The sequence below is a fragment of the Propithecus coquereli genome, unplaced genomic scaffold (assembly GCF_000956105.1).
Source record: "Propithecus coquereli isolate 6110/MARCELLA unplaced genomic scaffold, Pcoq_1.0 Scaffold557, whole genome shotgun sequence".
Lineage (NCBI taxonomy): Eukaryota > Metazoa > Chordata > Mammalia > Primates > Indriidae > Propithecus > Propithecus coquereli.
Window position 1 is genome coordinate 895,491 of NW_012151474.1, and position 27,687 is coordinate 923,177.

The window sequence follows — 27,687 nt, forward strand, 5'->3', positions numbered from 1 at the left end:
TGCCCCGCCTGGGCCCGTGACCTACCCCTGCGTCCCAGCGTGATGTTCCTGCAGTACTTATGTTTCTCTGAAGTGACTTCTTTCACTGGCCACTGAACAGCACACGGACTAAAACAACAATCTCTTTCTTTTTAATTTCAAAAGTCACGTAGGATCACGTGGCGAAACTTGGGAAACAGCATTTCCTCTTCCCAAAGCCAGTCCTGCCTATCCCCGTGGACCCTCTTCGGTGGCCTGGAAGGACGCGCGGACCTGCCGGTTGAGCAGGGGCTGAAGCGGACGGTAGTTGTTCACCATCACTGTCTCCTCCTCGCCGGCGGCGGAGCACAGGAGCGTGCGCAGTGCTGACAGCTGGAGGAGACACGGCCACCGTGAGCTGGCGCAGGGCAGCAAGCAGCCCCGGCACCCCTGCGCCTGTGCGGTCCCCACCCGCGTTGAATCAGGACGGCTCCGTGTGACGGTAATTGTGGAGAAGTGACGGTGCGTGTCGGCCCAGGCAAGGTCACCAAAGCATCGCGGCTGCCACCTTGGTGTTCAGGGCCACTCGCGCGGGTAGGCCGGTCGCTGTGCCGCGCATGTGCTCAAGCGGCCCGTGGAGAGGACCCGCAGCCCCGGTGGGCGGCCAGCGCCAACTTGCCAGCCGCTCGGAGGCCACCTCGGAAAACGGACCCCCCGCCCCCGCTCAGGCTTTCAGGTGACTGCGGCCCCAGCCGACGTCTGACTGCGAGTCCGTGAAGGATCCTAAGGCAGAACCACCCAAATCCCCAACCCGCAAGACTTTTGGGAGACAAGAAATGAGCGTCGTTTTCCTAAGCCGCTGTGTTTGAAGCTATTTGCCACTCATGTGACACACAGGCTAGAGTGACATTCGAGTCCAGTTTTCACTCGAAGCACCAAAAGACATACTTTTTGTGTCGCCCCACTTGTTCTCAGAACACACCTATGAACTCTGTGAGGATGACTCCGAGTTTAGCGGCAGAACTGAGTGTCCGCACCTCAGGGGCACGCGCTGGCCGAGCGGGAGCTGCCGGGCTGGGGGAGCCCCCAGGCTGCGCAGTGTGCGGTGAGCTTATCCGTCGCGGTCTGCATGTGTGTTGAAGACTCTCTCAGCAAGACCACCTTCTCCTCCCTGGCGAATTCCTCCCCACCTCCCAGGGTGTGCACCCCCCTCCCTAGCTCCCCTGGGCAGGACAAGGGGCTTCTGCCCTGTGTTTCTCTGTGGCACCGGCCACCCTGTCTGAAAGCTACCGGCTGTTTCCATGTTCCCGCTGGACAGCGATGCGCAGAGACCGATGCCACCGTTCCTGTGCCCCCCGCCCTCTCCTGGTGCAACACCGACATGGAGGGACGGGTCATGCTGTTGAGTGCCAGAGGGTCTTGGTCACTAAGGGCCACCTCTCAGCCAAGGCCTTCTGTGTGTTTGTGACAGCTCTGCTCTGCCTGCTAGGGCAGGTGACCTGCGCCCCACATCTCAAAGTGCCGCCTCTCAAAGCGGAGAGCCTCATGCGGTGACTTTTGAGTAAGGAAACGTTTTCACAGACTCACGAGCCTGGAAGACCCTCTAGGAGGTCACCTGGAGCCCTCGGAAAGAGCGTGTCTGAACCAGGATGACAGACCCCACCGGGACCGCCGCCGCGAGATGCCTGCCCGGCGGGCGTGGGGAGTGGCGGTGGCCGTTGCGTGTCTGTCCTCCCTACGCTCCGGACTACCTTAGACAGGCAGAATCGCTACAGATTCTTAAGATTTCCAGAGAGAAGATAGTATGACTTTTTAAAAAGTATACAAATATTATATATTCATTTTAGAAAAAAATTAGAAAATTTAGATAATAAAAAGGAAGAAAATAAAAACCACTGCGGACCCATGACCCTGGGACAACGGCTCTCAGATTCCTGCGTGCGAGTAGGAGACAGGCCAGGGCGCCGCTCAGTCGCTCCAGGGCCCCACCGTGGAGCCTTGCTCTGCCGACAGGAGAGCACACGTGAGGCCAGCAGGGGCTTCGGGGACTGTGCCACTGGCCTCTCTGTCACTGACCATGAGACCCTGCCCTGGTAGCCACTGGTCCAGGACGCCTGGGAGACGCTGGACCCAACCCAGCCCCAACCACAGCCTTCCCTAAAGCTCCACCCTCCAGAGCCCAGGAGCCTCCAGCCAATGCACGGACCCGTGAGCAGGAACAATAAATGGTGCCGCGAGCCACTGCCTGGGTGTTTTGTTACGCGGCACCATCGCAGCAACAGCTGACTGCTACCGTCCGCCTGCGCTTTCCTCCGGACCTACCTAGTCCTGCAACCTCTCAACACGGCATGTGAGAAAATGCTCTGCCGTCTAAATTTCTGACCGTTCCATCACCCAAAGAAGCAGAACAAACTCTAAAATCTCCTCTCCCTCAGTGGTCCTGCTTCTGTCACCGATGTCCAGCCTGCACCTGTGACATCCTTTCTTGGTGAATGAATTCACTCACAAATACCTAATGCGTTCCTATTATGGGCTAGGACTCAGGTGCCCATGGTCACGTCACTTCTGTTTTCTGCAGCAACTTTACCTGGACAGAGACAGGGGAGCCCGTGCCCTAGCTCAGCCGTGTGTGCTCAGGGCCCTGCCACGCCTGGGTGCGGGACCACGGGAGAGCAGATAGCTACCACACACTCTCTCCCCGTGTCGGGTCCCCCGTTCTCAGTGTGAGAAGGGCTGTGGTAAGTGGGGCCCCTGTCCAGTCTCAACAAGCTCCTGTTTCAGTTGGAAATTCTCCCCGTGCAGGAGCGTCCAAACGCACCGTGACGCTCGGTCACAATGACTTAGCGAAACCACCAGATGAGAGGGACGTCGCCCGCGAGTCCCATCACGCAGGTTACCTGGCTCGGAGCCACCTCGATGGGCTGCCTCTGGATGATCCAGGTGACCGACTCGGCCAGCGGCGGGGTGGTGAGGGAGCCCGCGTAGGTCCAGTAGTCCGGGCAGGCGGGCAGCAGACGGGAGGGGTCGAAGGGGCCCAGGGCCACCCGCGCGTCCTGGGAGAACGAGAACCACGGGGCCGTCAGTTCTCAGGCGCGAGCAGGAGCTGCAGGAAGGGGCAGAGGCGGCGTCCGGCTTATCCCAGCGCACGCGGGCCTCACGCGCTTGCTGGGGTGGGGGGGGAGTGCCTTCCCCAGATAAAGGCTGTGAGGCCGCCGTTGTCACACGTGGAAACCATAACTAGGAAATGTGACCCTTATATACAAAGCAGGAATTCCCACCAAATGTTTGTATTTTTCCTTTTAAAGTCATTTATTTTTATATATTTTAAGTGTAAAAATATTACATTTCCTATTGTATTAAAATATATATATTACAAAATTTAACATCTTAACCATACTGAAGTGTCCAGTTCGGTGGCGTTCAGCACGTTTACACAGTTGTGCAACCATCACCACCGTCCCTCTCCAGAACTTCTCCGTCATCCCAGACGGAGACCCCGTCCCGGTTAAACACGCTCTGCCGTCCTCTGCCCGGCCCCGGCACCCCCGTCCGCTGTCTCCGCGAATCTGACTCACGTGGGTGACTCACGGGTGGAATCGGACAGTAGTTGTCTTCCTGTGACTGGCTCATTTCACCGAGCGCAGTGTCCTCAAGGTCCCCTCACGTCACGGCGCGAGTCAGAGTTTCCGTCCGTTTAAGGCTGAGTCATGTGCCCCTGCGTGGATGGGCCACGTCCTGTTCCTCCCTTGTTGGTGGAGGGACCTGCGTGGCGGCTGCCTCTTGGCTGAGGTGAATGACGCTATGAACACGCACATACAACGTCTCCTCGAGACCCTTTTTTTCAATTTTTTTGGCATATACCAAGCAGCGGATCCGCTGAATCACATGGCTGTTTTATTTTTACTGTTTTAAGGAGCTACCGTGCAGTTCCCACAGTGGCTGCACCAGAAAACCTGCGCTTCGATGGCAGCGGATGCTCCCAAGCAGCGTCCTGACGTAGAAACGGGGCAGTTCCTGGGCGCTCGGGGGACACCCTGGCTCTCACGCCAACATTCCCCTTCCCATGGGGAGCGGGTGGGATTGACGCGCGACAATTGTCCTCGACCACCATGGCCCTCGCTCTCCCTGCTCCTCCCGGGACTGGCCCCGTGAGCACGTCCCTGCTTGGTGGCCTTAGTTCAGAATTCACGTTTGTTCCTTTCTGTGTTCTATCCAACGGCAGAGCGAGAGCTGCCTCTCTTGAGTCCAGCGCGACGCCGGCGTTCACACGGCCACCATTCACTGTTCTTCACAGCCGCCCGCGGCGCAGTGCAGTAAACGCGCCCCCGCCTCGGAGGGAAGCAGGGGGAACCGAGTGGACGGCGCCGCCTGGCGGGCGCGGAGAGCGCACAAATAAGCACCCACGTGCCCAGCAGCTCCCACCGTGGGGGTGGCTGGAGAAACAGGGTGGGGAGCGGGGTAAGAGACGGGGCGTGGTGGGTGTTTATAAAGGGTGGTCTGCTCTGGGAGGTGCTCCCTGAAAGCAAATGATGAATAAAAAAATAAAAAGTGTGGTCCCGAAGGCTCGCTGAGAAGGTGACATCGGAGGGAAGGTGAGGAGGAGGAGGAGGGGGGAGGAGGGGGAGAAGAAGGAGGAGAAGGAGGAGGAGGAGGAGGAGGAGGAGGAGGAGCAGCACCACGTGCCAGTGCGAAGCTCCATGGACGTGTCTCCACCTCACTGCTGGGGGAAGTGAGGCAGCCGGACACCACTTGCCCAAAGCGGCGCCATCCGCGGAGTCGGGCGCGTTCCGAGGCTGGTGCCCCTGGCTCCCCAGAGCTGCGGGAACCACAGGGGCAGGGGGTCCCCACCTCTGCTCAGAGCCTCCCTCTTCCCAGTCAAGCTCTCCAGCCTTTGCCCAGGAAGAGGATGTCTGGGTGCGGCCAGCATCGTCCCAGGAGCTCTGCGTCCCGTCCCCGAGATGCACGACGTTCAGAGCAGCCGCTTGGCTGCAGAAAGCCGCTCGCCCTCGGGGCCCCAGAGCAAGTCAGGGCCCGTCCCGCACGCATGGTCAGCTCTGGTGGGTGGAACGTGGCTCCGGCAGCACACAGCTGTGGTTCCGACTGTCCCTCTCTGACTGTCACCTCTTAAGACTGTAACTCTCTTGTTCCTCCTCGGGGAGGCCGAGGCGCAGAGCATGGCCTCAGGACGAGAGCTGTGTCCCAGGAAGTGCTTCCTCTCACCCCCGACACCGTTTCTCCCGTGCGGCTTGCGCACAGGGGAGAGGCGGCCCAGAGCCTCCCAGGGAAGAGAAACAGGCCCTGCGCAAACAGCCCCCACAGCCATCTCCTGTCTCCCCCACCAAGAGGTGGGACCCCATGTGGGGGTGGAAGCTGGTTGGGAAAACATCCCATGGCCCAGGTTTACTCTGGCCGTGGACCAGAGAGGGACGAGGACGAGGCGCCTTGTGGAGTTCCTGAGCTGGCGGACAGAGCACAGGGGGGATCTGGTCTCAGTCCCACGAGGCTGGCAGGGCCAGCATGGAGGGGGACGCAGGGCACAGATCAAACGGCTCCCATGGACCGGCCGAGGAAGGGCTGGCCCCGCTCACACCATTGTTAAGATAGGCGCAGCCTCATCCGTCTCCACCTCTGAGGGTCACAGCGACTCCTTTCCCCTTGGAATTCTTTTGTTCGGTACTGAATAAATAAACTACATGTCTTTGGTATTTCCACCTCTGCATCAAAGTCCTTTCTTGGCTGATCTTGGAGAAAAGCGACATGATTGTCCTTGTCATCTTTCTGAGCTGTGCTTGGCGTGGCGCAGCCAGGGCCAGGCGGAGACCTGCAGTGGGGGCCTCAGCCTGTGCCGCGGGGGCTGCCTCTTCCCCGACTCCACGTTCTCCTTGGACGGGGACGGCCTTAGGTGCTCGTCCGGAGTGTGCCGGGTGGCATGTGGTCGCCATGCTGAAGTGTTAATAGGTTTTGATCTCAATCTGTGTTGAAACAAACTTTACCACTGGTGGATGCCATTGCTTGGACCAAGGCTAATCAATTTTAAGTAAACAGTAGTCCCAGTGACAAGCAGATATGTCAAAAACCTTCAAATGCTGCCTGAATGGCTGAATTTTGGGAAACCCCAATGGAACCCAACACCCTTATTCTCCTGAGGAGCAAACCCATTCGGGGTCCGCGTGAGCCAGCAGGGGCCCGGCTAGAACCGGCCCTGTCGAATCCCCTTTCCAGACCTGGCATCGCCTCCCGCCGTGACGCCCTGTCCCGGAGCTGTTTATTTTCCCTTGCAAATGAGTCATCAGTCTACACAACTGTGCCGTCGAATTACGCCGATTTCAACGCGCGGGGCTCACCTTGTGCTTTATTTCCGGCAGGACGTCCACCACCTGCTGCAGCGCCTGGTGCGGGGCCCCCAGCTGCACGGCACCGACACACACAGCACGTTAGCTGGAGAGGCAGAGACGGGTTGGGGGGGGGGCGGCGCGCTTCGCCGTAAACAGACGGTGCTTGGGAAGCGCCTCCTAGCGATCACTCACTGCTTTCTTCGTTAGGAGAGCTGCGCCCTGGCAGGTGATTACCTTTAAAAACACGCCTATCACAGCCAAGCCGTTCTCTCCCGTGACAGCTTCCTGGTAGTTTCGGTATTTCACAGAATTCCAGTGAACTAAATGCAGCTGGAACACAGTAGAAAGAGAATTTCAGTTGGCCATGACGCAGCAAGAAATCAAACTGCCACTTCCCCTTCTGCGTGGCCGACCTAGGTGTCTGTTTAATAATTTCAACGAATTTAGTTGTTGCAGCCGGGTGCGCATAAGCCCGGCGCTGCCAGCGACTCTGGAGCTCCCAGACGCTTGACAAAACCACGGCAACAAGGACCCTGCCTTCCTGGTGGGACAAAAAGGGAGGATTGTTTTAACTTCATAAAATAGAAACGAGTGGTTTGATCACTTGCTACTTCTTAGTTACCGTTGAGCAAGGATTATCAGATAAAATACAGGACTCTCGGTTAAATGTGAATTTCAGATAAGCAATGAATATTGTTTTTAGTGTAAGTATGTCCCAAATATTGCGTATTTTCCTAAATCTGGTGCCTGACCTTGAACCTCGTGGTGTCTTTATTTTACACTCCTCCTTCGGTTTTCCTGTTGCTGGAGAATGGGTCTGGGAGCCTGGTCTTCAGTCCAGACTCAGATCAGAGCTGGCTGAGGAGGGGCCTCCTGCGTCCTTGGTGAGCAGGAGGCAGGAGGGACCATGGTCCCGGTGCCTGGACCCTGGTGAGAGCAGGGTCTCACCTAGAAGGGAGGGGCCTGGACGTCCAGGTATTTCCTTGTAAGCACGTGGGTCGTGGTGGAGGCTCTTCCAAAGACTGACCAAGCCCCAAGCCCACAAGGACGGGGTGCAACAAGCCCTTGGGCTACTTGTCAACAGGCCCCCGCCCTGCTGGGGTTGCGGGGCCGGGTCCCGCAGAGGGCACTGGGCAGTGAGCGCGGTGTGGCACCTCACCACCTGCTTGGTTCAGTGACCCCGGCCACGTGCATCTGGGCCCACAAGCCAACGCCTGTGGCTCACCTGGAGTGCCGCACCCGCGACCCCCGCCAAAGCCCTGTTCCTTTACAGACCCCACCTGTGGAGCTAGTTTTCCCTCTCATCCCCCGGCCCCCAGGGAATGGCTGCAGCCTGGGCCAGAGGCACCGCCAGGAGGGGCCGGAGTCAGGGAGAGCCCTGGGGCCCAAGCTCGCTGATCTTGTTTCCCTGGGAACAAACTGCAACAACCTTTCTCTGTTAAAATATCTATTTATTAAAAGCGGGCCGGGCGCGGTGGCTCACGCCAGTAATCCTAGCACTCCGGGAGGCCGGTGTGAGAGGATCTTTCGAGCTCTGAAGTTCGAGACCAGCCTGAGCAAGAGCAAGACCCCGTCTCTACTAAAAATGGAAAGAAATTAGCGGGACAACTAAAAATATATAGAAAAAATTAGCTGGGCATGGTGGTGCATGCCTGTAGTCCCAACTACTTGGGAGGCTGAGGCAGGAGGATCGCTTGAGCCCAGGAGTTTGAGGTTGCTGTGAGCTAGGCTGACGCCACAGCACTCTAGCTCAGGCAAGAGAGTGACTGTCTCAAAAAAAAAAAAAAAAAAAGAAGATGATCTCTATTGTAAAGATTTCAGATTCTCAGAAGAGGACCTCCTGCAGCTGCTAGTCTATATCGCTGCAAGCAAACAGCTGAGTTAGAGGCTGTTAAGAGCTCAGGCTCTGTTCTCGAACCCCAGCTGTCTGCTTTAGCAAGTTACACTCAGAACCTCCATCTTTTCTTCTGTTAAATGAGCGTGTTTATAGTACCTTCCTCTTAGTGGTGGGATTAAGTGGGTAGGTTGGCCAACTGTTCTGGTTTGAGCACTAAAAGCTCCAGGTCCCAGGAAATCACTCACATCTGAGCAGCTGGGATGGCTGGTCTCCTCACAATAGAGCCTGGGTCACAGAAAGCACCCGAATGTGATGACGTCTACGAACCTCTGCCGGGTACACGTGGTCGTCCACCGTGTGCTCCGAGCCCCACTCGTCCACTGCTCCCCAGTGGAAGTGGAACTGCTTCAGTCTGTAGTGGTTTTCCAAGGGCCCACCACTAATTCCTGGAAAAGAAAGCAGTAAGACTGTGTGTTCTTTTGCCCATTCGTTGAGCTGTGGTGTTGCTTGCGGCACTGTCTGCATTTAGGTTGCATGACTGCACTCGCAAGAGATTGATGTGGCCAGGTCTGGTGGCTCACGCCTGTAATCCCAGCACTCTGGGAGGCTGAGGCAGGAGGATCACTCGAGCTCAGGATTCGAGACCAGCCTGAGCAAGAGCAAGACCCTGTCTCTACTAAAAATGGAAAAATTAGCTGGGCGTTGTGGCGCGCACCTGTAGTCCCAGCTACTCGGGAGGCTGACACAGGAGGATCTCCTGAGCTCAGGAGTTTGAGGCTGCAGTGAGCTACGACGATGCCACTGCACTCTACCAAGGACGACAGAGTGAGACTCTGTCTCAAAAAAACCCAGAGATTGATGTATTGCTGAAACAACAAACTCAAGTTCAGCTCCGTCCCCAGCACCCAGCCCAGCCGGTGCCCATGGCAGGTTCACGGCGAGCCCTCCAGTGAACGCAGGTTCCGCGCGCTGCCACTGGGTGGCGGTAAGGGGCTCGGCTCCCCGCCTGCAGAAATACCGCAAAGGCACGTTTCTCAGGTGTATACCAGCTCTACGAGAGTCCCAGACTTTGCTTTAATTAAAAAGAGGTTGGAAATGCAAAAAAAAAAAAAAAAAAAAAGTGTATTTTGAATTGAAAAAAAATTAAGCAGCTTAAATCCTACCACCATATAATTTTGTAAAACAATACACAATGAGCAAGCTTTGTAAACAAATTCTGACCTGCAACGAGCTACCTTGTCCACCTGTCCTGATCTCTAGGCAGCCTCTGCTTAACCTGGTCGCACTATGTGCCCAGGTTTTACCGGAGCTCTCCTCTCTAAGTCACCCCTAAATACTCACCTCGGCGTCAACCACTCTACCTCCTGCCCCACACGGGCCCAGCGCGGCCCCAGGACCCCCGAGCCCGCCGCAGCCAGCACGCGCACGCCCACCGCTACGGAATCGGCTCCGAAGTGCAGACTCCTGGCTGCCGTCCTCAGAGATTCGGGCTCAGCAGGGCCTGGTGAGGGCCTGGACGCCGCACTTTAAGGCGCTCCCCGCGGATTCTGCCGCACGCGGCGTCTCCTGTCCCTAGCTGCTCTGTCGCTCGCTAACAGACTTCCACAGACAGTTGCTGCAATCTGATAACTGCAGGACAGTAACTGTCTTTCACGGGAACCAACACAGCGTGCCGCGGGCCGGCTGGGGCGGGTGTGGGAGGCACCCGCAGAGCTGTGCAGGGAATTCGGGGGGTGGCCTCGTGCCACCCTCCCATCTGGCGCTCCCTGGGCCTCCCTTACGCGACCCCGCTTTGTGCAGGAGCGGGGACAATATCCAGGAGTGACGAATGGGTTGAGAGTTCGACACCGCTGGCTACTGGCGGTTTCCCCCACAGACAGCACTTGTGGCTGCAGGCACTGAACTGTTTGACACCAGCGAGAGCTCAGACCCGGCCCACGGTTCGCCCAGCGACCAGACACGCGCCACCGAGCGCCGAGCTCCTCGCCGCCTTTCTTCGCTCGAAGAGGAGGCTGTTGGTCTGGAACATCGTCAGGGTCTCGACCGGCTTTAAAATTATACGATTTTAGAATATAGGTAACCTTTAGAATACAGGTAACCTTCTATTCTCCGTACGTGGACATGGGTGAATTATAATTTATAATTTATAATTATCAATTTTTAAAAATACCCAGAAATGTCCCTTCCCCCACTCGGCACATAAAAACACTGTAAACAATGAAGTCTGCTCCTGGCCCTGAGCACGGAGGAGCCAGTCTGCAGACGGGGAAGCTGAGGCAGCACGGAGAGCCTCCCAGCTGGGGTCAAAGTGCAAGGCTATCGCGGCGATTTTCTAGGGCTAAAAATACAAGACGGGCGATGTTTTCCTTTGAGGGACCTGCAGGCCCATCAGCCTTTGCGGCTGTGTGTCGTGTCTGAGTTGTTAGCAGAGGCTACATGGGCTGCTGAGGCGCAGCAGTGGGAACCGGGATTCGAATCCGGGTCTGACACCAAGACCCGCGCCGTTCCTACTTTGTCTCAAAGGACAAACGTAACCTAAGGAAACGAGGGGGCCGCAGACCGCCGGCGCGGTTAGCTTGTGCCCGAGTCTCCCGGTGCCTTGTACCGCGGTGGAACGGGGGCCGTGGCACTGACCTGCCCGGTGCCGCCAGAAGGCACCAGTTAGTGGCCCAGGGGCGAGCTGGAGGGTGAGTCTGCCTCTCGGGCTCGAGACGTGCTCGCTCCCAACACGTTCATGCACGCGTGTCCGTGTTCTCTCTTCTAGGATGAAGTGCCCACGAGGCAGGAACGATGCACGGTTCACTTACGCCACAGACAGACCGGACGGGGCGCATCGGGGGGACACAATCTGAAAGGCTCCGAGGGAAGCACCAGCCGGTCGCATTCCCAGGCCAGGGACCATTCTGTCTGGTTCAGCATCGTGTCAACAGCGCTTAGTGCGAGAAAGGGACCTTGGCGCCCACAAATTCTTGCTGGATGAACGAATCAGTGAACAGGGGGGATTAGTCAGTGCGTTGATTTGTTCAGCGAATCACTTAGTCAGTGAGCAGGCCCACGTGCTCTGGCAGAATTCAGCCCTCCCCGCGGCAGCCTGGGACAGTCTGGGATGTCTAGGAAAGTCTACAGTATATTTAAGGACCTGGATTTGCAGCTTAGCTCTGCCTCTAACTTGCTGTGTGACCTTGAGCAAGTAGCTTAGCCTCTCTGAGCCTGAGCCTCTCCACCTGTACCATGAGGAGAGTTAGCAGGATAAACTGAAGTAAGCGCAGGAAAAGCATTTTGTACGGCGTTGTCAGATGATGATGGTGGAAATTATACATCATGTAACCTGTCAGGGATTCAGCAGCTCCATCTATTTTTTAAAAAGAAGAATTACAAGCTGAATGTTTCTTGTGGTCTGAGCTTCAGCATCCTATGAGTCTACGCAGGGACATAAACAGGGTCTCTAGGAAGAACGGTCCAACTACAAGAGGCACAAATCCATCTCGAGCTGGAGTCCGCCAGACCCCAGCCAACAGAAACTTCACAGGAAACGGTTGCCACCCACCAGGGAGCCGCAAACCGGGCCTGCTGGGATCCGAGGGACTTTGCGGCGCTGAGCGCTGCTCCTTCCTCTGGCAGGTGAAGGGCTATGTCTGGAGGCTGGATGGCTTTCCTCGCCCCCACCCCAAGCAGCACCGGGGTCCACCGAGCGCGGCTCCCTCCTCTGCCCCGACACCCACCTGTCCCCAGAACTCTTCACCGACGCAGCCTCTGACCCGCCGACTTCTCACTTGTGTGCGTTAGTGAAACACGGCAGCCTGGTAACGGACGAGGGGACCCACGACGTCAGTCCTTTCAGGTCCTGGGCACTTGCCTGCTGCAGCGGGGCCTTCAGGACACGCAGCTCCGTTGGGGCTGGTCCAGGCATCCGGTCATTCGTATCTGAATGAGGGACCCACTTGTGACAGCAGCTGTCTGGGACCAGGCACCATGCAAGCTCACGGAACACCCCACAAAGGCTACTGTGTCTCACTCGCTTTGTAACGTGCAAGCAACAATAAAGGGAGAAGCAAAACACCAGCCTTTTGAAGAGGAAAAGCGAAGGGAGGCTGGGTCTAGCGGGTTTTCTGGACGGGCAGCGCAGGCGGCTGAGGTCTCGCTTGGGCTGGGCTGGAGCGGCCCCCAGTGGCCGGCCTGTGCAGATGCGCCAGGATCCGCGGCGCGGCCTCAGGGGCTGGAAGCCTGGGCAGGCCCACACACTAAAAAGCAGACTTTTAGTTCAAAAATGCCAGCAGGCATTGACTGCACGGAGCCTCTTCGGTATCAGTCGGGTGTCTCATCTACGCGTCTTGAGCCCCTTTCAAGTTGGAACAGGCAAATCTCATTGTAAATTTACAATCTCACTGCAAATTCCAAGATCAGTCCTGACTGGCAGAAGACGGCTGGCCAGCGAAATGCCAAGTGCCTTCATTCACACACTGGAAAGCGGCGCTTTGCGCTCTTTCTGCAGACAGCGCGGCAGGGCGGCCAGGAGCGCGGTCTGGAGTCTGACCCGAGTCCAAAGGCTGGTGCCACCTTCTCCCAACTGTGTGACCGTGGTCCAGTTATTTTGCCACTTCCAGCCTCAGTTTCCCCATCTGTAAAGTGGGGATGATCCTAGAACCTACTCCACAGGGTTGTCGTCAGGATTAAGTGAAAATGCAAAGTTCTTAGCACAACATCTGGCAGGTAGGAAGCACTCTAAGGAAAAAACCCAAACAAAAAGTAGCCATTGCGCGTCTGCGTGGGATAAACCAGCCGATGAGGAGCAGGGGCTCTCATCGTCTAGCGACTCACACGCCGGGCACTGCGCATCCCACCCACCAGCTCACGCAACCACGCCTGGCGGAGAGCGCCTGGCTGGCAGGCTGGCGTTCACTGAGCACCTGCTACCTGCTGGACGTTGTGTGGGCCCCGCGGGATCGGTTCCTCACGCGACCCTGCAGAGCAGGCACCGTGAGCCCGACTTTGAGATGAGGACACCGAGAGGCGGAAAGGTGAAGTCGCCTGCCCCGGGTACCTGGCGACCCAGGTGCGACGGTCAAGCCCTGAGCTCTCGGGGGAGCAGGGCTCAGGCCCAGTTCTGCTACTTGTCTTGCCAGGGAAGTTAGGAACCCAGTTTAAGGCTGCAGACCCAGATAAAATAATTTCTAAATGACTTTTCATAGTGACAACACAATGTCACAGTAATTCTCTTTAATTAAAGAAAAAGCAAGCCCCATTCGTGAAAAAGGGGGCCGTTAGCTTGCCTGCCCCCAGACCCAGCTGTTAGCAGGGCTTGTCCGCAGAGCGGCAGCGCCACCCGCCGCCCCAGCGCTCCCCGTGAGCAGGTGACCTGAACCCGCCCATCCAGACATGATCGGGCAATCCCGTCAGCGAGTGCCCGGCCCTCCAAACACTATGACAGATGACGCCGGAGGCTGGCTCTGCGCTGCCATGCGCTGGCCCCAGAGGCTATTGTCTCTGCTGTTATTAATACAACAGCCGCTGGCAATAGCCACCTATTTGCAGTTCGAGGCTTTTACCAAGATAAGCAGGCTTTTGGCAGGCGCGAGTTGCTTAAGGCTTAAAATCAGTACAAGAGAAGTTTAAAATGTCCTAATTAGTTGAACTGCAAACAACACGACGACGTCACGAAGGATCAGCCTGTTCTTGGTGCCACTCTGGGATTGCACTAACGTTACAAAGTTCCCGAGCTTTGAAGGGTTTCTGTGTGTTCCCTCCACCAGGAAGGTCGTTGTGACTTTCTCTAGGACGGCAGGAGCCACAGCGTGTGGCCGGCAAAGGCCCCTGCTGCGGGCCACCGCGAGCCCTGACCCCCAGGACTCGGAAGTGAGGGGACCGAGATGGTTCCTGGGTGTGAAACTTCACGCTCGTCACACAGAGGCTCTGGGTTGAGAGCCAGGCAAACCTGGGCTCGCATCCTGGTTTCACATCCTGGTTTCGGCGGTGTGGCTTTGCACGGGTTGTTTTCTCTCTCTGCGGATCAGACTTGACATTTGCAAAAGAGAACGAGGCTGGCTTCCTGGGAACATGGCAAGGATCAAATACCGTGATGCTTAAAGTGCTCTCCTGGCACAGCCCCCGCAGGTAGCAGAGCTCAGATGAGGGTGGCCGCTTCTGTCATGACGCACTCAGTCATAGCACCGCAAGGACAATCTGCGAGGGCTGACAGCAGAACGAGCCAGCTGCACCGCCCCAGGGGACATGGGTCCCCGCACGCCGGTTGTCTGGGAGGGTGCCAGGCTCCTAAGTGATGTCTACCACGAGAGGTGGGGCGTGGGCAGCGGCACACACCTTTGTTTGCTGCCCTTGACTTGGTTTCTCTTTCCATTTCCCCGTGTTTTCTAACCGGAGAGTTCCGTGCCACCAAGCACTGCGTCTTGAAGGTTTTGTGACCTGTGCGTACCGCTCAGCTGTGCTCACTAAATCCTCGCCGAAAGAAAACCATGCGCCGTACTGACAACCTCCCTCATCTTCAGTCACCTCTGGCCCATCTCCTGCTTTCATTTTCTTCGTAGCACTTGTCACTATCCAAAATTATCTTCTTTTTTTCTTATGTGTTTATTTATTTGTTTTCCTGTGGACTTGGGTAGAGAAGTACATATTTATTAGTTGGTGTTTATTTATTTCCCTATCCCACTAGAACACAAGCTCTTTGGGAGCAGAGACTTTATCCCTACAAAAGACTACACAGCACAAGGGGTAACCCTGCACTGTGGGGAGCATGTGTGGTTGGATGATTAGATCCTTCCTTTTTGATCCAAATTGTAACAAATTTGATCCAAATTATTACAACACCAGCTGCCATTTTGTCCACAGTGATCCCACCCCTGGCCACAGTTGACTGGACGAGGATGGGCATGCTGGACCAATCAGAGTCCCTTCCTGAGCCCTGCTCCTGATTAGCACAGGGCTGAGCCAATCAGGGTCACTGCCCTGGGAATTTGGAATTGGAACTGAACAAGAACAGGAGTGGTGGCTCCCTGGTGGCCAAACCTGTAACAGGTAAACTCTGGAAGCTCTTTGGTACATTTTTGTTTTTCAGTCTTGAGAACCAGAAAAGTAGATAAAGCATCTGGAGAGAGAGAAAGAAGGATGCTGATTTCCACCTAACGTTCAAAATAACACCCGTCCCCCCAAATAGCCACACCTGGGGCCTGAGGGAAGAAACAGTAGCTAAATAAGGGAGATTCTGGACTGCTGATTTATGAATTTGCAATGAAAAGTAACTGCCCCAGGATAAAAGTGTGGTGGCCTCATTCTGTCATCTTAGTCAAGGGATCATCCTTGGACTGCATAGCCACTGTCCCCTTCTTGACAGCTAGAGGATTCTCTTCTGAGGAATTCCTTCTTTCCACTGTGTTTCTTCTTGAACTACCAATTCATGCCCCACTAGAGAAGCTAAGAGGTCCCGAGCCTCCTCCTCTCCCATGGGGACAGCCCCAGCCTAGCCTGGTCAGTGAAAGTGTCCCCTGGGACATGGATCTTGCCTGGGATGGTGCAGGGACCCGAGAGATGGTGAAGGAGTCCCTGATGCAGTGGTTTCTGCCCTGTCTCCAGTCCACCTGTTCCGGTGGAGGCCCTGCATCCTTCTGGACACCTCCCTTTTGACTTGTTGCTGGAGTCTGTTTCTTTCACTTGCAACTGAAGATCCTCAACGGATCGAAGTGAAGCCTGCAAACCTCAAAATCACGCTGGTCTGCAGGTCACTCACTCCCTCCAGGAGCAAATGCTCAGTGAGCTCCTGCTGTATGCTGGCCCTGTGCAGGGAGCCAATTCTATGATGGTGAGCACTTGGGCTTGTAGGAACAGAGCTCCCGTCAGGGTCTCTTGGTGCTGGAGTAACTATCAATTGTCACTTAGAGGACAGAAGGCTGTTATGGGCTCCACTTCACAAATGTACATGACTTCTTAATCTTCACCTCAATGCTGGAAGGGGCCTTAGCCGGCATGTGGCACCTTAACTGCCCATCACTGTCCCTGCTCGTGAGTAGCCTTTCGGGAAGGCTGCTTACGAGCCACAACAGTGTCAACAGACATGGGGCCCTGTTTCTCCTTCCTTGGCTGGTTGACCAGGTCATGCACACACACCGAGTCCTCCATGGTCAGAGAAAGCCAGACTGCAGCCTGGCCAGCAGCTGTTCTCTGCTTGCTCCTTGTTGCCCTGGTGGAAAACATTACAAAGAGCCCACAGCCAGTGCCTCCCTGCGATTATTTTATTTTGAAGGAAGCACAGTTGGCGAGGCTGTCGCATATCAAATGCTTAACTCTCCCGGCACAGGGCCAAGCACTCTACATGGGCCGTATTCTACTCTTCCCACCCACCCTGTAGGGCCAGTGTCAGATCTTCAGTAAGCAGAGGAGGAGACTGAGGGTCAGAGAGGTTAGCTGACTTGCTCGTGCCATCCTGCTGGGACTCACACCCTGCTCTCTCTGGCCTCAGAGCCGAGGCCCTCACCCCATGCTGGACCCTAGGGTGCCCACAAGGACTCAGATGAGCTGCCACTTGGGCGCGTGCTGGGTTTCATAGAGCAAGGTGGTTTGCACATGGAATGTGACAGTGGCCATTGGTGTGGATGGGCTGAAATTCCCCCCCAATCCCGTCCCTCAGGCCCTTCTTCCCTTGGCCCCCAGGCCCCTCACAACATTTGGGAAGAGCCGCTGCCCCGCCTCTGCTGCCCCTTGCCACTGGCTGCTCCAGCTCCAAGTGCTGGCATCCCTTGTTTCCTAGAAAAACCGCGGGCAGCTGTCCATGCTGACGGAAATTTCCTTGGCCTCCCTCTTTTGTTTCGCTTTGAATTTCTGGCACTCGCCGGTTGGTGGGGCCCAGACCTCAGCAATCATAGTCCACACAGAACGGCTTCTGCACCACGCACCTTCCCCGCTCACCCACTCCTTGCTCAGGAGCCATTTCCTTTCCTTCTAGCCGGGGCTGGGTTTGGGTTTTTTCTTTTAATTTGTGGGAGAGACTCATCATTCCCGTTTTCTTGCAGGAAACTTTCCCCAGCCTTGCCTGTCCTTCTCCTGTGTTTTCCGGAACTGCTCCCGACTCTCAGTGGAGGTGAACAAAGAGGACAGAAAATCTGAAAAGAGGGGCACAGGGACCTGGGAAAAAGCTGTAGTAACGGAGTGGGATGGGTCCCGTGAAGCTGAGTAGGAGAGAGAGAGAGAAAGGAAACTGGGTCTTTGGGAAAATGACAAATAAAGTAAAACCAGATTGGCCTGTGTGGACACGAGCCACGGGAGGAATTACCCAACTAATTTATATGGCTGGAGAGAGACACCCAGATAATTCTTTCGGTCTGTGGCAGGGTGGGGTGAGTCCCTTTGAACCAGATGGGAAGGTGGGGAAGCCAAAAGGGGTCAGGGCCAGGTCAGATGCTGAAGACCTGGCTACACACAGGGTGCAAGAGGCTTGGACGTTAGAGCGACTGAGTCAGGGATGGGCCAAGGTCTGCTCAGGGCAACAGCAAGGCTGTGTGCCCAGGACGGGGCACGCTTCTGGGAGCAGCGCCCCCCGACCTCCACCCCCAGTGTCCCTTGAAAAGTCACCTTCCTCCACTGTCATCCTCAGGCTGGCCAGACAAGGGACCAAAGCTGGCCCCTGACAGTCAGCCCTGGGACTGCCATTGGGATTCTGGGAAGGAGGCTCTTTCTCTCGGTGTCGCTGGACTGGGAGGCTGAGCCAGAGACCTGGCCGTCCTCTTTCCACCATTTGGGAACCTCCAAATTAGAGGGAATCATCCCAGGAAGCAGCAGAGCCCTGAGAGGGAGCATTTGAATTCCCAGCAGTGTGGTTCTCCTCCGCTGGGCCCAGCCACACCCTGGACGTTTTAAGATCTGAGCCAACATATCTCCCTCCTCTTTGCTCAGGCTGATTTGACTTGGGATTCCGCCACGTGCAACCAAAAAGGAGCCTTAACGAATACAGTGGATTCCTCGCTTGGAGAGCAAAATGAGATCAGAGGCTGCAGGGACCAGAGAGAGGAGGGCAGGGACCCAGGCGTGGGAGCTGGCTCGTACTGGCTCCAGGAACCTCTGTGCAAATCTCTCTCCAGCTTCCCCACCAGTGACTTCACCTTGGAAGCTTAAACTTGGCCACGTGGGAGTGTTTACACCATGGAAAGTGGCAAACACCACTGATCATGGCTCTGGTTCCTGCACCCAAGCCCAGAAAGCCAGCTGCTAACCCTCACCAGCGCTCCACTGTGCAGACTTGGAAGGGCTCGTCCTCCCTGGGGCCCCTTTTGGAATTTCAACCAGGCCCTGAGGACAAGTCTGAGTCATGAAGCACCGACAATCTGCAGGGCGACGTTAAACAGACCACGGCCAACTTTCCACGTCCCCAGGCTGCACCCGGCCTCAGCAGAATTGCATTTGAGGGAGGGAAGAGTGGAAGGACGAATACTGGTGACCCTCCGGTGCCTTCCCTCCGTTTCTCCTCTCACCTTCGTCACTTTTTACTTGTCTGCTTGTACTTAGGACTCTTGGAAGCAAGTGAGAGTAACTTAAATCAAATTAATTTACCGCAAAGAAAAAAAGAGGTTTGTTAGTCCAGGGGTTGGCTGGCTTTGGGCAGGCAGCGTGCAGGGGCTCCAACATTGCCTGGCCCGGGCTCTCTCCCCACCCCTGGCTTGGCTCCCCTGCTGGGTGCTTCTCTCAAAGCGGGTTCCCACCTGGCTCAGAGAGACCCTAGGGCACAAAAAGTTGCTTTTATAGAGTTCCTGGAAATAACGCTCTGGCTCTCATTGGCCAGGCTCGAATCACGTGCCCAGTCCTGGACCAATCACTGCCACCAGTCCTGTTGGGACTGCCCCTTCCCAGCGCCCACCAGTTAACACATTAACCCTAATGAGGGGCAGGCTCTGGCTGCACTGGGCCCCCTGGTGGCCGTGGGACAAGGACCCCGCACTCCCGGGAAGGTCTGACTCTGCAGGTGCCAGGCGGGGCAGAGGATCCTGCTCATAGGGGCTCCCATCGCTTAGGGGGCATCTGCCGTGTTGCCGGCTCAGCACCCCTTCAGCAGGCACCGTGCCCGCGAACCAGCTCAGCTCCCGTGGCCTCGTGCCTGACGCCCTGTGGATGCTGGGTATAGATGCTCTCTATAGAGGACACACACTCCCCAAACTCCCTTCCTTAGAGAGCAGAGGCTCCTGTGGGGAGGACTGTGGGCTCAGGCCAAGAAGCTCTGGGGGCCTCATTTTTCTCATCTGTATAATGGGAATAATCTGTGTCACGTGTGCAAGCGGAGCCTTGGCAAGGAGAAAGGGCTGGGTGAGCAGGCATCACAGTCGCCAGGAGTTGGGACGGAGGCTGACTCTGCCTCCTGCGTTTGCACAGCCCTGAGTGGGTCTTCCCGCCTGCTAGTCCCCATTTCTCCTCCCATCAGACCAGGATGCCGACACTTTCTGCAGCGGGTCCTGTGCTGCGCCACGCTGCTGCCATTGCATGGTCGTCGGGCACAGCTTCCTCCTTCTGGAACAGTATGTGGATTCCCCCGTCCCACCCCTTCCCAGGGCTTGCGGTCCTGGCGCGGAGACCAGCCCGGGTGCCCATGCTCCACCGGGCCCAGCATCAGCCAACAGAACTTCGCCTTGGGAATCTGAGTTATTTTGTAAAATGTATCTTAACCATAAACGTGCAAAAGGCCAAAATAACCTTCAAAGTTTTTCATACCTTATGCCTTAAAGGAAAACAAATCTGTTACAGTGATATCAGTAAGACCCAAAACTACATATAAAAATTATACAGGAGTATGAATTCTATAGTAATGCATCTACATCCATGATATGTTTTTCTCAAATTATTAATATACTCACACAACTGTTACCCCAAACAATTAAGTGTTCAGGAACTATTATTCTATTATTCTTTAGTTAATCTTTTAAAGTTGCTGCATAAAAATTTTTGAAATAGTATAACCACATTAAACTTGTTTCTTGGGGATTTGGACTTAGATCAACAAGGGCAAGAAAAAATTTGGCGACTAAATAAATGCACAGATGCCTGCTCCCCGGCCCTGAGGCTGGCCCGGTCCCTGTGCTGCCCAAGGTGTGGTCGTCCAACTTTCCCTACTCTGAGCTGGTTTTGTCCTTCCACGAAGTTCCATTTCGCTCACGTTGGCCAGGCTGGGGGTTCCTGTCACTGGCATTCAGTGAGGCTGACGTGAGAAGCGTCCCTGAGCTTCACCGTGAAGCCCGACCAAGATCCACCGTGAACGGGTGTGGGCCTTGTGTCACGTAGGCGCCTTGTGTCTAGTACGCGCCCCAATCCCAGACGCCCAGCAGGAGAGCAGGGGTTCTGCACACAAGGCTCACAACAGTATCAACAGTTCCTGACCTGGCCGCAGACAGGGATAAAACTGCGGATAAAGTAGGAACAGAAAGGACTGTCCCGAACCTGACAGAGCAGCCACCTGAGATGCCTGAGTGTCACTGGCGAGGATTTGGTGAGACGATCCCTTGACGCAGCGCGGGGACCCAGTACAGGCTCGTGGCCCCCGGGACCTGTCTCAGCGCCTCCTGCACCCCCATCCTCCCAGCACCGCCTCCTGCCTGCACCCCCGGACAGCCTCCTCTCCAGTCCCTGCTCCCCTCCCGCCGTTGTCTGTCCTGCTCAAACCTGCAGTGGCCTCACCTCGCCCCAATAAGAACCAGGCTCCTGACGCCCCGCCCGGCTATGGGCCCAGCCTCCTTCCAGGCAAGGCCAGCGTGGGGGTCGCAGCCGCCACCCCGTCCCGTCCTCTACCACCCTCTGCTTCACGTTCCCACCGCCTGGAACGCAAGCCCGCGAGGGAAGGGGCCTCCTCTGCTCCACAGACCTGTGTGGTGCAGGTGAGGCCATTCATCCCTGCAGTGAGCGCCACTCTCCTGTCCCCCTTTGAACCTTTGTGCCATACTCCTGGTCTCCCGGGAGCAAGTCACTGTCCCCTGCACCCAAACAGCATAAGGAAAGCAGCCTGCCCTGCCCTGACCTCTCTCCAGGGCGACAGGAGAACAGGAAGGCCTCGACCCCACGAGCTCACCTGACCCCTTAGTGGCAGAGTCAAATTCCACCTGGAAGAGGTAGCCGGTGTTCCAGACATACGTGCAGGACGCCGCGTCGTAGGCAACCTGGAGCGGCTTCAGCCGGGGATCATAGACGCTGTCCCCGGCCCGGATGTTGATGGGGGACTGCTGGGTGCCCCTGGGAATGGGGACCGGGCCCGTCCAGAGGGGGTGCACTGTGGGCAGAGAGAGGGAGACCCTGGCTGAGGCCTCGGCTCCATCCGTGTAACACACAGACGGATGTGGCAGAAACACGGCCACGTGAGGCCCCACGGGACCCAGGTATGTGGTGCGAGGGCCACCAGCCTCTCAGCCGCTGAACCTGCACCCTGCGTGCGCTGTTCCCTGCCTCTCTGGACCCACTGAGACACAGATGTCCCCTCCCACCTGGAACAGTAACCCCCTTGGCCTGCTGACGGGCTTTTGACTTCTGTGTGGTCATCGTCACAGAGCGTGGCCACGGGAAGCCCAGCCGAGGCCCGGGGAGGGCAGGAGGTCGGCTGACGGGCGGGTTTGGAACTTCCCTTCACAGTCGCATGAATCCTGAGTGATGCCGCGGATACTACTGGGAAGTCTGACCCGCCGTGCCGCCTGCATGGAGGAAGTAAAACCCCACCAGCAAGAGAAGTAAGTAGAGGAGGCCCTCTTCCCCCTTTCCTGAAGTTCATTTTGAAATGTTTTGAGTGTGCATTTTTTTTTTTTTTTGAGTCAGAGTCTCACTCTGTTGCCCAGGCTAAAGTGCCGTGGCGTCCTCATAGCTCACTGCAGCCTCAAATCCCTGGGCTCAAGTGTCCTCCTGCCTCAGCCTCCCGAGTAGCTGGGACTACAGGCTGGAGCCACCATGCTCGGCTAATTTTTCTCTTTTTAGTAGAGACGGGGTCTTGCTCTTGCTCAGGCTGGTCTTGAACTCCTGAGCTCAAGTGATCCTCCTGCCTTGGCCTCCCAGAGTGCCCGGCCCGAGAGTGATTTTTAAAGTAAGATACATTCATCTAAAACATTTCAGAAAGTGCAGAGAAGTTTGCAGGAGCAGCAGCAGCTGGCCCGAAGCACCCTGGGGTGTGTGCCCAGGCAGCTCTCTGTGCAAACACCCTCGTGCCAGGAGAGATCTGGGATTTTTTAATGAACAAGGATCCTACTCTTGCAAGCTGCCTTTGTCATTTAACATCGTGAGCTCATTCTGTAAATGAAAAAAAAATACACTTCTTTTTAATGCTGCGTTTCCCTCGCACAGTTACGCCACAATTGTTAAAATCAATTCATTAGTGGTGATGTTTAGATGATTCCCGACTTGTTCCAATTTTAAACAAAGCTGTGATGAAGTTCCTATTACTTCTCCGTATTCTTGCCTGGATTATTCTTCCTTACGAATCAACCACACACTTGCCGGGTCAAAGGGCGTGCCCAGCAGAATTCTGGAAAATGAGGAGAAAGATTTGTAGCCCTGCTGGAAGTTTTTCTCCCACCTGAGAGGCTAGTGGCTTACACATCGTTGTTCTGTTCTCTAACGAACTTGGTAATTTTTTTTAGGAGATGTTATTTAATAAGGAAACCATCAGAGGTCAGTAGAATGTAGAAAACATTTTAAAATTGAAATGAAAAGATGGCAGAATGTGTATTCTAAGATTACAACTTCTCTGCTTTTCAGTGTTACAAAGTCCTTTCTTACAGGAAATAACGGTGATGGTAGACAGCTGGCTGTTTGTTTTAATTTTCTATCTTCGGTTTTTTTCAGCCCCGTTGACGTGCGTGGTGACCGCACCTGCCGGTGTTTGGCTGGCTGTCTCCCTGCAGCAGAAAGGAAGAGGGGGCTCGGCCGTTCCGCTCACCTGTGTGTCCCCGTGCTTAAACGGTGTCTGACGCAACGGATGTCTGTTGAACGAATAATCCCTGGTGTGGGTTAACAACCTTATAGACGAGAAAACAGCTGAGTCATTTTCCAAAGATCTGTAGCACGTCACCTGCAGAGTCTGAACTAAGATCCTGTCTCCCAGAGTCTCCAACTACAGCTTCCCGCAGCTCTGGGCTGTCGCCTAGGTCTCGACAGGTTTTCTCTGTTCTTTGTAGAGCAGGGAGGAGGACACCCCTACACCCTTCCCCAGTGGGATCCGGAGGCCAGAAATCTCATCATTGGACCAGTCTGGCTCCCCTACTCGAGTGACATGGGCCAAGGCGGGCCATGCAAAGGAGCTGGCTGCTGTGGGCCACTGACCCTCCACCTCGGGCTGGGAGGCAGCGGGAGCGGCGGGGACTGTGGCAACTTGGGGAGCTCAGGGCACTTACCGCGGCTGCTGTTGCCCAGCGGGACGGGAGAGGGAACCCTCTGCTGCCCGATCTTTAGATTTTTTAAGAGAAGTTAAAATACAGAATTTTGTAGAAGTCTCCCAATATTTAAGTGTGGCCAGGTAACTTTTTTGGTTTAGGTTTTAAACATTGAGAGCGCAGAGGGAAAGACATGTTTGCGGGCCGGGGAACAGGCTCTGCCCACTCACTGTCTGAGGTATCGGGCGCTTATTCACCACCCTCCCCCGGCCCGTCTCTTCGTCTGTAGGAAGCAGAATGGCGTGTGTGATGACAGCAGGTTCGCACCTGAGAAGCACCTGGAATACTTTCCCGTGCACAGGAGGCACGACACACCTTCGCAGCCCCGCCTCACAGCCTGGCCAGGACGCTCCCGTCCACACAGAACTCAGGAAGTGCCCAAAACAATGACTAAACTTGCTCGGGGGGATGGCTGGCCCCGAAGCATTCTGCAGATACGGCCTGCGTCCAGCCTGGGCGTCCCCTCCTCTGGGTGGGTGACGACGGACTTGGGAGCTGGCGTAACTGGCCCGGAACACCTGCGGTCACAACAGGCCCTCTGCTCGTGTGTCCTTGGTCCAGCTTTCGCTTTAATTCATAATTACACCAGCAGCCCTGGGCCTCCACTGCCTATTTTCTCTAAAGAGCCCCTCTGAGCCCGCACGAACCTCAAGTGCATCATCCACCAGGAAGCGACACTCGGCACGCTGGGAGCCCTCGCAAACTCTGTGGCATCCCACCCTCCCTCCCTGGCCACGGCATTTGCCGCGCTGCACAGACCTGGATTTAGACAGGACGGGAGCAGCGAGGGCCGCAGAGGCCAGGAGACTCAGACCTCCCTGACCCACGAGGACACAGGTGTGGGGAGAGGGGATGTTTCAGGTCCCATTTGCTGAGCTGCACAGGTGGGGCCACCACAATGACACATCTGCGTGGAACACGGCGTCTGCCATCACGAGTGGATGTGGCTCCTTGCGATGCCGGCACAGCAAGGGCAGTCGTGTGCCAATTAAGGTCGGTCTCTGACGGGAAGTAACGGAAGTAAAATACTATCCTCCTCCTCAATCATTCAGCAAATATTTACAGAGCTCCTCCTGCGGATGGAGCCCTGGCTGCAGTGGACACGGCCTGGAGCCACGAGCCGTGTGCTTCTGGTTCGCAGGGGCAGGATCTGGAAGGAGACCCCCTTCCCTCGACACACTCTCATTCTTCACCCCCCAGGCTGGACCACTGCTCAGCAACTTCACCCCTTTCCCTTCAACCTCTCTGGGAGGCCCCTGGGCTTGGCCACGGTGACTGCTGTGACGAACAGCAGATGTGAGTGAGCAGCCGCTTCGTGTGGTTTGCAGGGTTGGACTCGCGCTCTGAGTGCCTGCCCTTCGTCAGGAGAAGGACATGCCCAGCAGCTGCCGGTCCAGGGAGGCAGGAGACACGCTGAGGGGACCTGGACCCGCCCCGCAGCTGGGAGCCCAGCTAGCCGAGCTCAGCCTGGCCGAGCCAAACGCAGGAAGCCCCCATACACGGGAGCAAGAAATACCTATTGAAATGCTCCAGACTGTGCCGGTAAATGTCTAATTAGCGGCTCTCCCAGGGAATAGACACCTTTGATTCCAGTGCTTGCTAATTACCATGGTGTAAATACCCCACCATGGCCGATTTCGGGTTACCAGCGTGATATCGGGTCACAGACTTGGGGACAAACGTGCACATCAGTGACAGGCGACCCTGGCACCCACTGAAACATGAGAGAATGTGTAATTAAAATGATCCCTAAAATTATTCCAAACATTTTGTAACTGACTTTTCTCTCAAGGCCAAACTACCAGTGATTTTCAATCACTTTTTGTACCAAATTTTTTTCCCAAATGAAATATTTTGCAGGATACCAGTACGCAAAACACCAAAACAAAGGAGCGAACTTAGGAAGTTCAAATCTTCTCCGTTTGGCAGAATATTTTCTGTTCATCATGGAACTCTGAAATGACTCAACAGAGCTCCGGGGTTCTGCCGGGAGCAGTTTGAGGACCACAGTATAAACTGATTCCGGCCCCTGATACAGAACGTACTCGTTCTGACGCAAGCATGCAAAGTTGCGCGCACAGTGTGAGAATGCATTTTGCAATAGTAAAAAATTGTGGGAGAGGGAGGAGGGGATGAGTAAATCCACACCTAATGGGTACAGGGTGCACTTTCTGGGGGATGGGCACGCTTGTAGCTCTGACTTGGGCGGTGCAAAGGCAATATATGTAACCAAAGTGTTTGCACGCCCATAATATTCTGAAATAAAAAGACCCCCGATTATTTAATCCTTTTTCCTTTAAAAATCTTTGTCTTCCTTTACCTCCCTGAACACACACACGGTTTGCTTGGCATGCGTACTCCTGTTGCAATGCCCATTCCTGAATAAATATCACTTTCTTTAAAAAAAAAAATTGTATATCGCCTAATGCCCACCGACAGGGTAATGCTTAAATAAATACAGGATATCCACACGGCGGCCTCCGGAAGAAGAGCCGCAGCTGACACCTGGAGAGGGCTGCGCTAGGCCTTCCACGTGTCTCCTCGTTTCGTCCTCCCGACCGCGTTGTGCCATAAGTAGCAGTGCATTAACCACCTTTCACAGAGGACGAAATTGAGGCTCAGAGAGGTTAGGAAACTTGCCAAGGGGCACACAGCTACAGGGTGGTGGGGTGGGGACCCCAGTCTAGGTGGCCGGTGCTCTCAGTGGCCGTATTAAGAATAAAAAAGGGGACAGCGGCTGAGAGACAGTCGTGAAGATGTCTGCAGGCAGGAAACCAACACACAGATCTGCGCATACAGCACAATTCTTCTCGTATGTTGGAAAGTCTCGTGTGTGTGTGGACGCGTGTTCCGTGTGCATGGAGGGAGGTGTCAGAAGGCTGTGCCCCGAACTATCCCCGCAGTCACCTCTGGGTGTGAGGGTTGGGGCGGGGGGTGGATTCCCTGCCTCAGTGTGCCCGGCACTGCTCCGGACCTGCAGGCAGGTCTGGGGTGGGGCCCAAGGGGCTGCTTTCCTGGCAGGAGCCCTGTGCTGCTGGTCCAGGACTCCACTTGCAGCACAGGGTCACTGGAATGACGGGTTAGGGACAGGATAGCGTGGAGAGGTGACAAGGTTTCTGCCCCAGACCCCTCTGGGTAGGGGGTTTAAAACGTGGGTCCCCAGCCACTTTGGTTTTCCACGTCCCTGCTAATTCCTAAGACACCCCGAGCCTCAGGCAGCTCCGCCCAGGGCTCCAGCACGCCCCTCGCTCTGCCCTCACTCCACAGGCCCCCTCCACGGGGCAGCGACCTGGGCAGAGCCCAGAGTGCGCCGCAGATGGCCGTGCGGGCTCGAGGCACAGGCTGGTGCGGACCAGCGGGTTAGTGGGGAGAACTGGCGTGTGCCAGCTTGCTGCACACATCACGCCATCCCTGCGCGGCCCTGGAGACGGTGTCACCCCCAGGTACGGATGAGGAAACGGAGGCTCAGGGAGGGGAGGCCACCTGCCCAAGCTGCACCTCTGAGGGCGGCACCGGGACCCACATCCGGGGTCTGATTTGCAGCCCTGCTCCCTGAGCTGTAGGACAGGGACAGTGGGAACGACTGCGTTAGGGGAGGATGCAGCAGCCGTCACCGCAGGGCCTTATCTTACAGAGGAGTCTGAGGCCCAGAAAGAGCAACGGCCCAGCCCAAGGCCAGGAGCGACGAGGCTACCACCCCGCTGTCCTGAGCATCTCACCCTCCTGACGAACCTGTGAAGCTGAGGTTACATGATTCGCCCAAGGACACCCAAGGTCCCCAAATGCAAAAGAGAGAGTGGAAATTTGAACCCAAGCTCCCTGGCTGGCAACTGTCTCTCATCAGACACTACACAGTCAGTTAGACACATGTCAGATCACACCTGGGGAGACCCGAGATCTACTTACAAGCGCAATTCCTGCTTCTCTGTGCGCAGGGACGCTGAGAACACTGTCGCTCTGGCCTCGTCGGGCGATGTCGCGGAGGCCCCCACATCTGCTTTGCCAGCAAGGAGAAACCCGAGGCTTTCCGATGGCTCCTCCCCAACATCTCGGGTCTGCTCTGGGGGCCCCGGTCAAAAGGAGGTGGCTGTTCCTACTCTGTCCTCACTTTGATCCAGAAGACTGTGGAGTGGACCCACCTCTTGAGGAAACTCACCCAAACCCTCGA

The 27,687-nt window shown here is 55.9% G+C and overlaps 1 protein-coding gene across 2 annotated transcripts; it reads right to left on the reverse strand.

The window, feature by feature from the left end:
* Positions 1-27,687, reverse strand: CA5A (carbonic anhydrase VA, mitochondrial). Of its 2 annotated transcripts, none has more exons than XM_012657674.1 (7): positions 27,426-27,687; positions 21,179-21,376; positions 8,458-8,576; positions 6,528-6,623; positions 6,303-6,365; positions 2,856-3,011; positions 1-351 (listed from the first exon to the last, which is right to left on the reverse strand). In XM_012657674.1, exons 1-7 carry the CDS (start codon positions 27,565-27,567, stop codon positions 208-210), a joined length of 918 nt encoding a protein of 305 aa, XP_012513128.1. In that variant the 5' UTR covers positions 27,568-27,687; the 3' UTR covers positions 1-207. The 2 variants fall into 2 exon arrangements, with proteins under 2 accessions (XP_012513128.1, XP_012513127.1); XM_012657673.1 differs by having other exon boundaries at positions 6,303-6,396.